The sequence below is a fragment of the Myotis daubentonii genome, chromosome 16 (genome assembly GCF_963259705.1).
Source record: "Myotis daubentonii chromosome 16, mMyoDau2.1, whole genome shotgun sequence".
NCBI lineage: Eukaryota > Metazoa > Chordata > Mammalia > Chiroptera > Vespertilionidae > Myotis > Myotis daubentonii.
Window position 1 is genome coordinate 40,134,335 of NC_081855.1, and position 17,545 is coordinate 40,151,879.

Here is a 17,545-nt window from a genome sequence, read left to right on the forward strand (position 1 = left end):
CTTGTGAACGCCACGCCCACCCGGCCAGGCATACTCTTTCTGCAGCCAGGCTGCATCAGTGTCTGGGGAGCTGGGGATACGAGGACCTGGACAAAGAACCTTGTCCTATTTCAGTTTAAGGTTTTGCTTCCAAGGCAGAACAGAAGTACAGAGATTACAATCTCTCTCTCTTGCTCTGGCTGGTGTGGCTCAGTTGGGGGGGGGGGGGGGCGTTGTCCCGTGCATGGAAAGGTAAATGGTTAGATTCCTGGTCAGGACACATGCTCAGGTTGCAGGCTGGGTCCCCAGTAGGGGGCGTGCAGGAGGCAGCCATCAATGTTTCACTCTCACATCAATGTTTCTCTCTCAAAATCAATGAAAAAAATCTTAAAAAAAGAGAAGTGGATGCATTTATTACCAAAAAAATAAAATAAAAATCTTTCAACTGATGTGCATTTTATAGATCCTCCTCCCTGCCCTTAACAACACACAGTTTAGAAAGTAAATAAACTACTGAGGGATTACCAAAAAAAAAGGCAGAATCCATAGATTTTCTGTTTAGTGTTCAAAAGGTCATTGGCAAGTACTCAGTTTCCATAGTAACAGTAACAGCAGTACTGATCAAATCAACAAATACCTACAATTTATCTGAAGGTCCCCAATGAGCTGATTAGATAAAGTCTTCAAAGCCAATGGAGGCTGTTGGAAAATCCAGTTTCCATAACGGTAAACAGAAAGGTGCTTGCTGGCTCTTTCCACACATAACCTAGCGACAGTCTCCTCTATGTTAATTTAAGTGTTTCAACTAGAATAGGAATGGGATCCTATTCGCTTGTTCATCAGCAATAGGGTCCGTCTCAAAATGTTTCCGTGGAATAAATAAAAGGAGACACGCACGTGGCCCGCAGACAACCTGCAGAGGCCATCTACCGGGAGGGTGGCCTTCCATCGAGTCCGGACCTCTCTCCCCACCCGCAGAGCAGCTCATGCTTATGGGCCATGAGCATCCATTGTATTCTGGCCTCTCTGGGTTTAGGCTCCATGCGGTTCTGAATAGTCCCAATGGCGAGTTATGAGAAAGACAGAAAAAGGCTCTGTGTGCTTTTAGCTTATTTTGTTCCATGTTTTAAAAAATTGATCTCAAACAAATGATGACAACGATGAAGAGCCTGGCCCCCTGGCAGGAGGGAGGGTGTGCCTCACTGAAGAAAGCTGCTGACCTCCAGTGACTGTCAGCAACATGTGCAGCAGGCAAGCGCGCCCTCCCCGACCCCACACCCTCCACCGGGGGAAATGAGTTCAAGTCCATTTGCAGCGAGAGAGGCATCGACAGACAAATCAGAAGCAGACGTCGGGATGCTGGAGTCAAACGAGGGATTTCAGGTTTCACTGTGTTAAACACCGAGACAGGAAAAGTGAAGAAGAGCAGCGACTCCTGAGCCGAGCCTCAGGTGCTGTGGGCCTGAGGGCGCCAGGTAGGGCCATCAGCCCTCCGCTCCATTTCTCGGCGGGAAGCAGGATGGGGGAAGGTCTGGGAGCCGGAGGAGGAAGGCTCTGTACCAGAGGAGAGGCGGGCAGAGGAGGGAACAGGACCTGGGGAGGGAGTGGCCAGGCTCCAGGGGAAGGGCCAACAAGTGGTCCTGGCACTCGCCTCGCCTTTCTCCTCCCCCAGGCCTCCTCCCATTTTCCTGATTCTAGGACAACCCCACGTCTGGAGGTAGATGTGGTCTACATGGCCCGGGGGAAGGCCCAACTGGCTAATAAACACGACAGGGACATGCCCACGCTCATCAACAACATGGACGCGGACTCTAAGATCCCCTGGAGACGTAGGGAACAAGGAAAAGGCGTGGCCAGACGATACCTTTCCTTCCGCCTGGAAGTGGAATGTCCATACCACCCGCTAGGCATAGCTCAAGAGGCGAATGAACGGTCCAGATTCCAGATTTTGTACAAGAGCAACGTGGAAACAACAGAGATACTGAGCTTTCCCGTGGACACAATCAGAACCAAGTAACGGTGCCGTTTCTGTGGTTAACCTCTGGCTGCCGCTACCCTGACGCTGTGCCCTTTCTCCGTGTGGTTTACGTCAAACGCCTGTCGATGTGCTCACTTTTGAGTCTCTACTGAGGACCCCAAAGCCAGTGCGGACGACTCCTCGGTGGGAGGCTATCTACTCCCTGACAACCGCCGAAACCCTGTTCTGTCCAGAGTAGCTGACCCATTGCCAGATACACAACGTTCCCGATTCACAAACACATCATGTTCCAGAAACCCATCTAAATTTACATGGGGATCTATTTTCCCACAGAAACAATGTTATAAATGGTGGTAATGTTCTAATAAGCCTCTATTTCATAAAATGGCTCGACTTCAGGACAGAGAGCATGCCCATTTCTTAGAGCATACTTTCAAAATAAAAAAAAAATATTTTTAGGGAAGCGTCAGAATTAAAAAAAAGACACACACACACACACACACACACACACACAAACACCACCCTCTTTAACCCAGTTTCTGCAGTGAAACATTTTGATGATGATGATAAGAGTTAACGATTGTATATAAGTTTGCTTTGAGGACTTTTCTATTGACTAATTTAATCTTTTTAAAACACTATGACTGCCCTGGCCAGTGTGCTAAGTGGTTAGAGCGTTGGCCAGTGCACCAAAGTTCTTGGGTTCGATTCCTGGTCAAGGGCACATACCTGAGTTGCAGGATTGACCTCCGGCCCTAGTTGGGGTGTGTGAGGGAGGCAACCAACGGATGTGAGATGTGTCTCTCTCACATAGATGTTTCTCTTTTCTTTCTTTTTTTTTTTTTAGCATTCTATTCTTTCTTTCTTTTTTTTAAAATATATTTTATTGATTTTTTACAGAGAGGAAGGGAGAGAGAGATAGAAAATTAGAAACATCGATGGGAGAGAAACATCGATCAGCTGCCTCCTGCACATCTCCTACTGGGGATGTGCCCGCAACCCAGGTACATGCCCTTGACCGGAATCGAACCTGGGACCTTTCAGTTCACAGGCCGACACTCTATCCACTGAGCCAAACCGGTTTCGGCGATGTTTCTCTTTTCTTCTCTTCCTCCTTCCTCCCTCCTTTTCCTCTCTCTAAAAATCAATGGGAAAAATATCCCCCCGTGAGAATTAACAACAACAAAAATCACAAACCAAAAAAAACACACAAACCCACACTACTATTAAGACAGCGCTGCTCATTATTCCCATTTACAGTGCAGCCATGCACAGGGAGGTCAGATGGTTAACAAAGGGCAGGAGCCAGGATTTGACCCGAGTCCAGGGCTGAGCCAGGGGCTGGTAAACTGGCCCACCGGCCACTCTGGTCTGCCACCTGCTTTTGTAAATAAAGTTTTATTGGCGCCCGGCCTCGTCCGTTTGCTTCCATGTTGTCTGTGGCTGCTTTTGTGCTACAAAGGCAGAGCGGGGAGCTGCCACAGAGACCCCTACCTCATAAGTACTTACTTTGAACCTTAGGCCTGCAAAGCCTAAACTATCACATGACTTTTAGCAGAGGTTTGCTGAGCAAGGGCTACACCATCCTGCGGCCGCTGCGAAGGGAAGGCCGACCCTCCTCTCCGGCTCTCGCACGCACCTCCCTGCAGGCAGTGGAGGCCTGGGGCTGGAGGAAGCCCAGGCACCTGATGTCCTCGCCAGCGACGGGCGGGCCGGAGGACTGCCGACTGGCACAGGGGGCCTCACGCTCATGCCTCAATCAGCTTCCCGCCTCATTTCCAAAACGATTTGAAGCAGGGCCCACAGGAACCCGGCAGACAGAGGGACTGCTGGCTTCCGTTCACTGCTGGAACATTACTGAACAAAGAACAGATATGTACTTTACGTTTTTGACTCAGGGACCTCTTGTGCTTCATTTGAAGACGGCCATGGAACAGGTTCAGGCCCACCGACGCACTGCCTGGGAGACAGCGGTCAAGGTCCTGGTCAGTTCTGCCTTCCGGGCGGATGAATGGCTCTCAGGGGATGATGCCTTACAGGGTAAGGTCATTTCCAGGCATCCCGGGAATTTCCCTGGCTCCTAAGAGCTTCACTCACTGATCATGCTGTTGGCCAGGATTTTTTAAAATCAACAACAAATTTGAAATTTTTTCCATGTTCTTATCAGATGAATACAAGCACAGTGGCAGAGTTATGACTGCTCGGGTGTTTTATTATTGTTCTTTCTTTCATCAGACTCAATGACTTCAGATTTCTGGGGAAGGATTTGAAAACCACATTTCGGGAACTCTTTCTAGAAAAGAATAAGCATGGCCCAGAGTAGTGATTTCCAGCTGGTGTGCCACAAAAAAGAATTTTAAACATGGACTACCTGGCCATGTAGTTGGGGGCCCGGACCTCCTTCCCTTTAGATTGTCAAATAAAAAAAAATGACAACAGCCAATACAATAGCTGTCCAATGTGAATGAATCCAAGTTATGCCTATTTTTTTTTTTGGTCAGATGAGCAAAAGGTAGAATATATTTTTTGGTGTGCCGCAGAACTGTGCCGCACGCAGGATGGGTGCCCTGACATGGACAGGTTGAAAATCGCTGCCCTCGAGGAGGGATGCTGTTCAATGAGTGAGTCCTGCCCCTAGAAGGACCAGCTGCCAGGTGGTGTTTCATTGATCTGACTCACCACTGACTTTTAAATGAAAACACATTGCACTCAGCTGAATGAGACTGTTACCAGAGGCTGGGAAAGTGTCTATAAAAGAGTGGGTGAGGTGTGGGCAGAAGGGTATGATGGAAAGCAAGTCTGTAATGCAGGTCCAGGGAGAGAAAGGAGCAGAGAGGGGGGCTGGAGACAGGGAAGCAATCCAACTGTGACTGAGGCCTGAGCGGGAGGGCATGGGGTAAAGGCAGTCCCCCAAAGTGCATCCTGAGGCCTCATGGCACCCCATTTGGGAGGGCTGGCTGTCCCCCAGCTTCTCAACAGTCTGGTCCTGGGGAAATGTCGCGACAGTCACGTTTACAAACCCCCACAAAAAGCCGCTGTCTGAGCAAACCCCGGCCTGGAGTCCGACCTGGACATTCCCTGTAAATGCAGGACAGCAGGTGTTGTAACATCTTCGGCGACTTTTGACACCATCACTCGGGGCTTCCTGCCCAGTCTCTCGCAGCGTGTTTTACAAACGCTCTAAGCAAACACGCTAACAGAATCCCAGCAGATTCTAGGAAGCACACGCTGAAAGACCATCAAAGGGAAAGCTGGGATTCGAGTTCTCCCAGGCGCCCCACGCATGCCGCTCCGCGGACATAACCTTTCCCGTCTGGTGGGACTCGCCCGCGGCCGGTGCTCCACCGCAAAGGGCACGGCTCTCCCGGGAGGGAGGGCGGCCACCGGCAGGACGCGCACACACGGCCGCTAACCAGCCTCTGGGGAGAATCGAAATGCTGCACTCTTGGCCGCAAGCCCTCTGGTCTGTGTTTCTTTTTTTGAGTTTGGAACTCTGACCTTTATAAAAAGCTGGACTCGCTGCCTAGAAAAACAGGAAGGCCACTCACCAGGAAGCCCTGGAATGGAGCACTGAAAGTGGGTTAACGTTTCTCCTCCGCAAAGCGACGTCTCAGCCATCAACGCGGTGCCCCCCCGCGTGATGCCCGACACCGTGCCCCTCCGTGGCCCCGCCCCTGTGATCGCTAATGACCGCTCCACGGCGGGACAGCCAGTGAGGCTGTGTCGTCCCTCAGACGGGCCGTGTGGCATTGGGGATGGGGCTCCTGCCCTCAGCTTGGGGTGGAGGAGGCAGTAGATAATCCAACAAGTGAAGAAAAAAGCAAATAGGAAAAGGGCTGTGCCTGGCAAAGTTGCTTGAAGCTGCCCCTACCCTAACGTTCATCCCTGTGTACCTCTGCTAGAAAACACTAGAAGGCAAACACAGATACCCAGTGGGGAGCAGAGAGAGCTGGTGGCCTTCCCCACAGATCTAGAGCCAACATGAAGATGCTGGCGAACCAATCGCCCCCAAACACACTCCCAAGTGAAGGCCACAGTGACCCCTGCCATCTGGAGGCACACAGCCCCTCCTCCTCACGGGAGCCCTGCCCAGCTCCCCAAGACCTGCGAACCAGTGTCTTATGCAGAGATCAGCCGCGTCCTCTTCCCAGGACGTTTGGTCTCCATTCTCTAGATCAGTGGTTCTCAACCTTCCTAATGCCACGACCTTTTAATATAGTTCCTCATGTTGTGGTGACCCCCAACCATAAAATTCTTTTCGTTGCTACTTCATAACTGTAATTTTGCTTCTGTTATGAATCGTAATGTAAATATCTGATATGCAGGATGTATTTAGGCGACCCCTGTGAAAGGGTCGTTTGACCCCCAAAGGGGTCGCGACCCACAGGTTGAGAACCGCTGCTCTAGATGCTAAGAGACACAGAATGCCAACTGCTTGCAAAGGAAACGCGGATCAGGGAATATTCCTGATTTCAAACGAAGAGGAAGAGCAGCATTTAAGCTGCTGCTCTTTGCCTTTCCGCCGTGGGATGTGACCACACCAGCCTGGCCCTGCCTGAAGCGAAGCTTTCTCAAGGAAAGGGGCCCCGAGGGTGTGTGGGTGTCCTCACCTCGAACTTCTGCCTGAGCTCCGCGTTCCCCTCCTCGTCCCCTTCTGGAATGGGTACGTTGTAGTACTCCCCTTCTTCTTGGTTCAGCAGCTTGTACCTTTCAGAGACGGGAGGGAGAAGAGTCAGGTCCCGGGCTCAGCAAGCCCTCTCCCTCACCTCGCGCCTGGCTGCTGCTGCAGGCATCCCACGGGGAGGACAGCCAGGCAACCACACAGCCCCCGTCCTTTCAGACGGGAACCCGCTGGTTTCCAGATCTCTAAGTGCTCTGAGGTTCTGAGGCGACCAGCCCTGGGTGGACACAGACATCATCACCTGGGCTTCCTTACCATCCACTGGCCGGCATCTTCATCAGCTCCGAAACGCCGAAGGAAAGCGACCCCATGAAGTCGTTCCTTGTCGTCCGGTCCCAGTCCCAGATTTCTATGGACAGCCGCCGGTCTTTATCTGAAGGTTTCAATTTGCTACAAACGGACAGACACACACACACACAATTGTCTTGATTGTGGTTTCCTGGGAGATACCCCATGCTCATGATCTGAGCTTGAGATTAATGCAAGTATTAATCTCAATATTCAATTCTCTTCCTGTGACACCCCACTGCCACCAAAGAACCAGCCTTCTGGCAGAACCAATGCTCTAGACTAGGGGTTAGCACAGGACAAATCCGGCCCACGGCTTATTTTTGTAAATAAAGTTTTATTGGAACACAGCCATAACCATTTGTTTACATATTGTCTATGGCTGTGTTGACTCTAGAACAGCAAAACTGTGTACCTGTAACAGAGACTGTAAGCCTGTAAAGTCTAAATTATTTACCATCCAGCCCTTTACAGCGCACAGCTTGCCGGCCTCTATTGTATACGATTGAGAGCTATCTTCATGGCTGACCCCAGGTGAATGGCTCCCTATGCTCTAGTCTACAAAGAGGACCACTTGTCGGTGCCTTGTCATCCCTGACTTATTTATACCCCCTTTCCTCTACCTTCTCTATCTCTGACCCACTTTAAATGCTACCTCCTCCAAGAAGTCTTCCCTGCTTAAAGGTCAGGATGACCTTCCCATTTCAGTGGCAATGGCGTTGTCGGTGTTACTCATTTATTTCATGCTTTAAAAGTTATTATTCAAATTCTTATATCATACCTTGACCCTCACAAGATCCTTATGCTTTTATATCATCTGTAATGTAAGAGACTTTTTGTACAGAGTAGAGATTGATGATAATTCGGGGTTGGCATCATGAAACTCTTGGTAAACCAAGTTACTGACCATCAGACATGAGTGACCTGGTCCCCCCCGACCCCCCAGCAGCAGCCTGCGAAGCCTTCGGATTGAAGCCATGTTGAGTGACATCTATAACAAGCCCCCCTACAGGATCTCCAGCCACAAGGCGAGCGGGTTTGTGGTGAGTAGGGAGGGCACTCGGTCAAGAAGACAAAACTTACAACGTGAAGGACTCGTTCCACTGGGGGTTTAGTGTGGAGCGGATGGTTTTGGTTTTTTGTTTGCTTTCATTCTTGGGATCAGGAATGAGCTTGAGCTTCACGTACGGGTCTGAAAGTCCATTTGGATCCATGGGGATTAGATTTTTCGCATCTTGTACTGTGAAGGGAGAAGGAAGAAAGATGAAATGAGAGAGAGAGAGAGAGAGAGAGAGAGAGAGAGAGAGAGAGAGAGAGAGAAAGAGAGAGAGAGAGGGAATCGACCCCCCACCCAGCAGGGAGTGGACAGGACAGCACGCGCTTGGCGGCTTGGTGGCCCTGCTTTCCAATCCTGCCTCCTTCACCAGGGAACCCTGCAGAGAAACTCACCCTCACCAGTCTCTCTCCTCAGCTAGGGAAATGGACGGGGCATGTTTCCAGTGGCTTAGCGTTGTTGGGAGAATTAAATGAAATGAGGTGCTGTGTGCTTCACACAGTTGGTGGTTTGGGAAACGAAGGAGGGAAAAGAGATTCATGCTGTGAATGCCCACTCTGCCCAGCCGACGAGGTGGGTGGTCTCCAGGGGACCGGGCTGCCTCCGGCTGCCTAAGAACCGCCCCTCCCCGCCCCCCGCCAACCCCCCGGAACTCTGGCAGACAGCTTCTAATGCAATGCAGGAGCACCAGCCTCCTGCAACAGCAGCCCAAGGATCACAGAAGGTTAAACACTGGAGCATAAAAGAAAGCTCCCGGACAAGGCCTGGGGATGAGCCATAGGTCCCTCCCTGCAACTAATCCCTGGGATGAATCAGAGCTTTTAAAACGCAGGAAAAGCCCGCATGCCGAGCGAGCGCTGAGCTGCATTCCAGACGGTCTCATAGGAACCGTCGAGGCTGCCAACAGCTCTTGTCCTCCTGGAACGACTGTGGGTACGGCCGTGACACAGTCACTTCAGGCCCATCTCTCCTGAATGGTGAGTTAAAATACCAACAGCATTGAGAGCTGTGGGCTTCCTATGGAGACGTTATCCTTCAAGCTGAACGTTTAAAGAGGTTATCAGTTCCCAATGTCACTGAAGTAGACGTGGGTCCAAATCCCCACTTCCGATTGCAGGGAGAACCGCGTGCCGAACCCTGAATCGGGATGGGCAGCGACCGACCCGGGGTCCCACCTGCTCAGGACGCGGGGCCAGGCAGGCGGCCTGCGCTTCGGTCCTGGCTCTGCATTCCCGGGCGTATCACTCTGGGCGAGACGTTAGCCTCCCTGCACCTCCAGGGTCTTCCCCGGAAAACTGTCCCTCACTGATTACGCCCGTTCCACACACAAAGCGCTCGGGACAGTGACAGGCGCACAGCGAGAGCCCAATGACAATGACAACTACGATCAATGACGATGACGATCATCAGGTGTGAGTCCACGTCCCTGGCACAGAACACAGCCGGAGGGACGCCCGGGACAGGCGGCGCAGGCCCTGGCAAGCAAACCCGTGAAGAGCAGCGAGGTGTGGAAATTTCCTAATGTGGTTGTGGCTGCACGGTGCCAGCACTGTGTTCAACCACGCAGTGGCGTCGGCGGGCGTCTCCGACAGGAGCAGGTGTGGGGAAGCTGGAAGAGGGGAGCTCGGGGCGGGGGGGGGGGGGTGGGCAACACAAGCGTGGAAGTGGATGATCAAAAGGGCTAGAGGCAGGGGAGAGAAAGAAGGGCAATGCAATGGCCATGCAGTCAGAGGGGTCAGGACGCTGCCCTCCCCTCCCCAACAGGGGCTGGCACTGGGTCTCCACCTCCACTGCACGCGGAAACATCTGGGATGCTCGAGCGAACAGTGATCCCCCCCCACCCCCCCCGGCTGAGAGTCTGATTTAATCGGTCTGAGGCCCAGGCATGAGCATCCGGTTGGCTTCCCAACTGAGTATCTCTAAGCGTGGCCCCTGGACTGGCGTCACTGGCACCCTTTGAGGACTCAGACCCTTATTCATGTTAAAAAAACTCTCCTCACTTTTTAACATTCAAGAGTTAAAAGTGCATCACTCAAAACTGACCACTGTGGTACATGGGAAACCGGGATTGTCTGCCATCCATCCAAAGTTACCAGGAAAATAAATACAACGAGAACACAGCAGCGTTCCTTATTTCCGGCGGGGACAGCTGCCCGAGACCTGCTCTTGGTTACAAAGGTGGAACGTAACGAGGCTTCAAGGGTTAAGGAGATTCCAGCCCCAGAGAGAGTCTTTTTTCTAGATTGAAAGATGATTGAAAAGGGAATAACTTTCTCACCATGTCATTTAATGCTTTTTAATGTCAGTTCAGTACCTTCAGAAATGGTCTCAAGTACGACCAACAGTCATAGCCCATTGGGGGCCCCGCCCCAGTGGGGAAGTAGCTGGGGTGGGGCAGGGGGCTGCTAATTCTGAGGCAGTAAGGGTGTGGGGTGTTTCAGTCTATGAGCACCCGGGGGGCCAAGAATGGAGACAGCGCCTCATTTCTTGGCTTTTATTTTCTATAAGAACCTAACTGCTTTGATCCACAGAATTAAGATAGAAAAAAAAATCATAAATAAACGATTGCGAATGAGACTTTTTTTGGTAAAGCTCTATTCTGAAGGTAGATGGTCTCTAAATGCAGCCGTAGAGAAGTGACGCAGGCCCCTTGCTCATTCAGCTGCCGCAGCCCTAACTGTGCTCCCAAAGGGGCTGGGCCCCACAGGGAAGGCAGGCAGGCAGGCAGGCAGGCAGGCAGGCAGGCAGGCAGGTGGGAGCACGCTCCCCCCTCGTCCCTCTCGTCAGCATTTCAGCAGCCTCCGTGAGGACACATCGGTGCTGGAGGAATCCGTCTGGGCGGTGGAATTCGCAGTTTTAGAATGAAAGTCGGTTCTTGATTCCAGAACTTAAATAGGAATACAGAGCACGAACCATCTTACCATCTTTTGGGCAGAGTTGCCTGTTTTGAAATGATCAGCCGTCAAGCCTAGAAAAGCCAGCTTGGGTTGAAAGGTTATTTAACGTCCTGATAATGTAACGTATCATTCCTGGCCTAAATCCATTCAAATATCATGACGACTGGGAAACACCCTGAGGTGCCACCCAGATCCCTGATAGAGGAGGCGAGCCCAGCCCAGAGCACAGCATCACAGCTTTATGACAGTTTGCAGGCACCCATAGGCCCCGGCTTGAGGACCTTTGCTGTTTGCCCTGACAGCCCGGCCCTCCAAGGGCTGAGAGCAAAGGGACAGCAGCTTCCTCCAGGCAACTCCTCCAGTGGCCGGGGAGGCGAGGAGGGCTGGGCGCTGGGGGAGGTCCTGGCAGCTGGACGGAGACCTGGCTGGGAGCTGCCCTTGGGTGAGTAAGGTGCTCTGTCCGTCCAGGGCAACGGGGTGGGTACATGTTAGTGGCGCCCACTAGCGGCCAAACTCAGTCTGGGAAAAATAAGGCTGCATGTTGCTAGGCGAGGTGAGCGCTGGTCAGGGTTCAATAAAACTGTCCGCAGGGAGAAACAAAAGCCGCCTTCTTCTCTCACAAACAAATGAGAACGGAGAGACTTTCAGTTCCAGTTCGAGCAACACAGTGTGTCTGAGGCTCCCAAATACGGACAAGAGGCCAATCGCCCGTGTTCTCTGTTATTTTCGTTAACAATCGTATCTGCATTTTAGGGACGCTCCCTCCCCTGGTCCACAGTCACCCGGTACGTGGTGGCAAGACTTGTGAGCTGGTGTTGGCTCTGACGGGTGGGTCGCTAGATACGTTAAATATTTCACTGCACCCAACCTCTCACATTTACTATTTATAGAACCCCAGAGACCCCACCCACACCTGTGAGGCCAGGCTCTTTGTGGGTAATTATTTTGAACCCACACTGCCTAGCACAGCACCTTGGCAGGCGCTGGCGGGAAAATTCACCATCTCCAGGCCACCCTAGTCCTGTGCCTTGGAGGTCATGCTGCCATTCCCGGGCACCTGGAGCACAGCTGTCCATCTGTCTCAGGGCTGCTGGCCCTTACGAGACCCATCTCCTCTGACCTTCCATCTACCGCCGGCCCAGCCCAGCCCAGAGTGCCACCTCTACAGATTGACAGCCACTTGGCAGTGGGGGCTGCGTCCCACCCCACACCTGGGTGTGGCGTGTCCCTCTCCTCCCCCAGTTGCCCTCCCACCCCGGCTCCAGGGTCAGCACAGGGTGAGGCAGAACCTCTGAGTGCCCCGTGGATTCTTGTTTGGCTGAAAAGCGAGAGCAGACAGGAAAGCTTGCACACGGTTCGTCTTTGGTTGCAGTACATAAAGCTTCCATGTGGAGGGACTGTCGGACAAGGAGAAACCTTACGGCCTGTGCCGGGAGGATCAAGCAGGCCAGAGGGAGTCGGGCGCTCTTGAGACAACAGGCTGTGCCCTGGAGAAATGATCGCCGAGCCCACAAAGACTAAAGGACAGAAAACACGGCTCCAGCTTTCAGGAAAAACGTATCAAAGAGGGCAGTTTTCTCCTGGGGGAAAAATATCGCTGTGTAGAAATTCCCAGAATTTCAAGCATGAAATGCAAAGACGTCATCAACCATGAATGATTTTTGATGGGGTCACCACAGCCTGTGATTCTGTGAACAAACTGGGGCCTTGGTGCTGTTCAGTTGTGTGTTTTTTTAAAATATTTAAAAAATATTTTTATTGACTTCAGAAAGGGAGGAAGAGGGAGAGAGAGATAGAAATATCAGGGATGAGAGAGAATCATTGATTGGCTGCACATGCACACCCCACATTGAAGATGGAGTGGGCAACGCGGGCATGTGCCCTGACTGGGATCAAACCATGACCTCCTGGTTCATAGGCCGACGCTCAACCACTGAGCCACACCGGCCGGGCGGTGCTGTTCAGTTCGATCCACTTGTTCCCGTTCTGCTGTGCCAAACCAGCGGACACTGTCTGTACTGATGAAACCTACAGAATTTTGGATTTGATCTCTTCCACGTTGATACGCTATGACCCATACGTTTGTAACATTTATTCCTTTTTGGCCAAAGACAAAGGCAGGAAGAATGAGATGTACTAGGAATACACCTGCTCAGCCATCCCCATCCCACTAGGCAGAATCCATGCAAAAACCTGGGCTCAGGGACACAATCATCTTACACTTTGCACCTATTTGTGAATGTCCTGTTTCATTAGTGAGACTCACTGCTTGGTGCTAAGAATGTGTTTTCTGTCCCGGTAAATTCAGTGGCCAGTCACGTCCCCCAAAACATAAGCCAGAAACGCTCCAACCCAAGTCCCATTGGAATAGAACTTATGAAAGAGAACCGAGAGGCAAGAAAGGGCAGCCCGTGGACCCTGGGAACAGATCGTAAATATTTCACCACTTTTTCTTTGACAGTTAGTGGAAAGTAAACATTTCTGCTAATGTTCCCTAAGCCTGATGTTCTGAAAGGAAATCGGATCTGGGTGTGAGAGAAATAATAGTTTCTAGATATCGAGAGACCAGTATGATTCTCCATACACAACATAGAAATATTTTAAGGAATATTTTTCTTACTAGAGGCCTGGTGCACAAAATTCGTGCCTGGGCAGGGTCCTTAGGCCTGGCCAGCAATCAGGCCCGATTGGGGCCTTCTGGCTGCCAGCCAGGGCCTTCCTTCCCTGGCTGCTGGCTGGGGCCTTCCTTCATTCCATGCCGCCCCCTGGTGGTCAGTGCACATCACAGCGAGCGATTGAACTCCCAGTCTCCCGGTCGAACTCCCGAGGGGACAATTTGCATATTAGGCTTATATATATATATATATGATTATAAGACTAATACATACACATATCATATAAAAACCTAAATACGAACCCATGTCACCCCAATAAATTCAATTTAAAAAATCTAAATGCATAAAGTACAAAGAAGAAAATTAAAATCACCCCTACTTCCACTCTAAGTGAGAACCCCTGTTGGCATACTGGTGGTGTTTCCCACCAGGATCTCCACTCTGCATATATCTAGCTTGAAATACTTATTTTTCGTAGAGTTTATATCTATAAACACAATTTTAGATCCTGCCTTTATAACATAACAAGGCATGCTCTGAAAACATTTAAATGCCTAGCATCCCCTTATCCAGCTATATGATAATTGATTTAATCAACCCCTGTAGGGGGCCATGCAGCTAGTTTACACTTCTTCACCTTCATTAATAACACAGCTGCCCTGGCCATTTGGTTGGGTGTTATCCCATGTACCTGGCCAGTTGGTTGGGTGTTATCCCATGTACCAAAAGGTCACCGGTTGGATTCCCAGTCAGGGCACATGCCCAGGTTGCAGGTTCAATGGGAGGCAACCCATCTATGTATCTCTCTCACATAGATTTTGTTTCTCTCTCTCTCTTTCTCTCTCCATTCCTCTCTCTCTAAAATCAATAAAAGCATTAAATAAACAGCAACTGATCACATTCATGCATAAATAAATATTCACCCAAATTTCTGATTTTTCCCCCTCAGGATACATTCTTATAAGTGGATCAAAGGGCACAAAATCATTCAAGATGCTTAACATATATTGGCAAACTATTCCCTCAAGCGTGTACCAAAGTCTTACCGAGGGTGTGGTGAGAAAAGTAAAAAATGACATTGTAATTTTGGCTTCTTTGATGACCTCTGAGGTTTAACTTGTTTTATATGGTTATTTGCCACCTGTCTTTCTTGGACTTACTCTCTCTTCCAGTTTCCTGCAGGGTGTCAGCTAAGGAATTTTCTTACTGGCTCAGAAGAGCGCTTTAGAGGTAAATGAATGATAATGGCTCTTCGTCATATTTGTTGCAAAATGCACTTAGATTTCATTTACTGCTTCTAGAAACACCGGCACTTATGTTTTTATACAGTTAAACTTGTCAAACATTTTTTAAAAGTTTCCTCCATTTATTTTAAGTTTAGAAAATCCTTGCCCTTTCTGGGATTTTTTTCTATTATTATTTTGTTTCTTTTCTATGTTTAACTTTTAAATCCATTTGGAATTTGTTTTGGTGTGCGGGGTGAGGCAAGATCGAATTTAATTTTTTTCTTGCAAATGCTCAGACAACTTACCCGACAACACTGGGGACTGAGCCCCACCTTCTCTACTGGACCCCGTGGCCTCTGCTTCTGTCTGTCAGGCCACAGTCCACTTTGTGCCAGTTCCTACAACAAGCCTGTGCCCCAATGTTCTCATTTCCAACAGGTTTGGAAATAGCCTTTTCCGTCCAGGGGCAATGCCACTCGGCTGCTTTGTTCTGCTCACCTGATAAATCTCTTTATACCTCTTGGTCATTATATATTAAAAAATACCACTGTTTGCATTTCCGGTCAGCCTGTTTGCTCAAATGGTCTCCTGTTTGTGTTTTATGGAGATGGTGTATTCTCCCATTCTACAGAAGTTTATATGGAGTTTTCTCAAATCCCCTTTTGTAGTCTTTCACTCAGTAACCCATTTTCAAACACATTCTTCATGATATTTCCCTGCCCTTTATATACACACTAGAGGCCCAGTGCACGAAATTCATGCACAGGTAGGGTCCCTAGTGGCTGCCGGCTGCCTGTCGGGGCGCCTCCCTTCCCCTGGCTGCCTGCCACTGCTGCTGCTGGCCCTGCCCCCTGTCAAACTCCCAGTGGAGGGGACAATTTGCATATTAGGCTTTTATTATATAGGATATTCATTCATGGGTCACATAATATGTGTATGTTTTTTTTCTTTGCTCATTTTTATTTTATTTTTTTATTATTAATTTTTAAAATATATTTTATTGATTCTTTTACAGAGAGGAAGGGAGAGGAATAGAGTTAGAAACATGAATGAGAGAGAAACATCCATCAGCTGCCTCCTACACACCCCCTACTGGGGATGTGCCCACAACCAAGGTACATGCCCTTGACTGGAATCGAACCTGGGACCCTTCAGTCTGAGGGCTGGTGCTCTATCCACTGAGCCAAACCGGTTAGGGCTCTTTGCTCATTTTTAAATTAAGAAACCAAAAGATGTTCCCATGGGCTCTGTCCACTGTCTACTTGGCTACTGGAGAACTTTCCTCAAATTAACCCGCACGCGCACCCCTGACCCAGTGTCACGGGGTCTTTGTGGACCCAGGAGGGCGTCCGTCCATTCCCTCCTGCATGGCCATCACACCCACCGAGCCAATGGCACCCGTTTAGGTCCCACCGACCCCGAGGTTCTTACTTCCAGACCTGCCCCTTCTCCTTCATCCAAGGGCTCAGGGCTCTCAGGACGCACTGTGCCAAGAGCAGCCCTTCCCCATGGCCGGTCCTTGGCTTCTCCTTTGGAAATGACATTGTGCGGAATGATGCGTTCGAGACCCTCTGCAGTAAGGGGGGACCCCCCAGCTTTCCTGGCCGGAGAAGACCTGTGTCTCTGAGCCTCGGGGAGGCATACAGACCTCTCCTGCCTTCTCCTAGCAGCTCAGGGCTTTGCTGTTTCATGGACCAAGGACGGGCAGACCACGGATAGCTTTTTTCTGAATGCAGACCCAGGTCGGCTGAGAAATTTCAGACGGCAGTAGGTGGTTTGTCTCCATTGTGACTTCTGTCTTTTCCTGGGTCTCCTTAATGTTTTAGGGGACACGGGAGAGGCTGCATTTCGGGGGTCACCAGCTGGTTCGCCGAATTCAATGTAGAAACAGTTCTCGGAATCCCACTGCTTCTCAAAAGCTTGATTCCTCGGAAGGTGGACCGATTCCTCTCGACCACTCAGTCCGAATGTCAGTCTCCGTTTGATCTAAGCTGCCCACCTCGTTTCTCATGGCAAACACCCTGCCTGTGCGTCTTACTGTCCCCTTGCCATTGGGTGGGTAGCTCTCCGACGTGCTTCCCCCGGTGGGGGTCTGTCCTTTAAAGGTCAAAGCTGTCTGTTTGACTCAGTCCTACATCGTCTCGTTGGTCATTTCACCTCCAGCTATGATGTTACTAAACCGTCAGATGCTCCGGGCGGGGAGCACAGGGAGGGGGGGCCGGGGAAGCGCACAGGTGAGGAGCGTGGGTCTCTGGCCTGCTCAGCCCTCCGCCCGCTGTCTTGGGCAGTTTCTAGTGAACCATGTAATCTGTCTAGAAAGCAATGAGCTGCCTGGACTAGGAAATCTCCAAAACTCCTTCCACTGTGAACACAAACTGCCTGCATGCGGACTGACAGCGTGCTCATGCCTCGGTTTTCATGGATGATTCGCCTATGTCCACAGGTGACCTGGACACTAGGTGCTGAAAGGTCCTCTACACTGTCCTTCATCCCGGAAATAATTCTCACCTTTGGGGAGGGCGGGTCACCAGATGCCTGGGAGAGCTGTGGCTGCTCGCCCTCCCAGGATGTACATACAGAACTCTGCATATAATTTTGGAGGCCTCCCTGGCCCCGGGGAGCGAAGGTTGGGTGGGGTTCTGAGCACAGACCAGAAACCCAGATCCTGCTCTAAGAGAAACCTTGTCATACATACTCCAGGCTCCGCCAGCGTCTGGTCAGGGCAGAGCTTTGCCAGGTTCCCTAAGGAGACGGGCCGGAAGCTCCCCAGACTTGCAGGGCCAACCGCGTCCAGGTATCGTCCTGTGGTTGCAGCTTTCTCTCGGGG

The 17,545-nt window shown here is 50.6% G+C and overlaps 1 protein-coding gene across 4 annotated transcripts in view; it reads right to left on the minus strand.

The window, feature by feature from the left end:
- PRKCA (protein kinase C alpha) overlaps positions 1–17,545 on the minus strand; it is a 286,668-nt gene that overhangs the window by 51,013 nt on the left and 218,110 nt on the right. For all 4 annotated transcript variants that reach the window (XM_059670054.1, XM_059670057.1, XM_059670056.1 and 1 more), the window contains 3 exons: positions 8,010–8,166; positions 6,894–7,028; positions 6,568–6,664 (listed from right to left, as the gene is read on the minus strand). In XM_059670054.1, the coding sequence (XP_059526037.1) occupies positions 6,568–6,664; positions 6,894–7,028; positions 8,010–8,166 (389 nt within the window). The remainder of the gene's footprint in view (positions 1–6,567; positions 6,665–6,893; positions 7,029–8,009; positions 8,167–17,545) is intronic.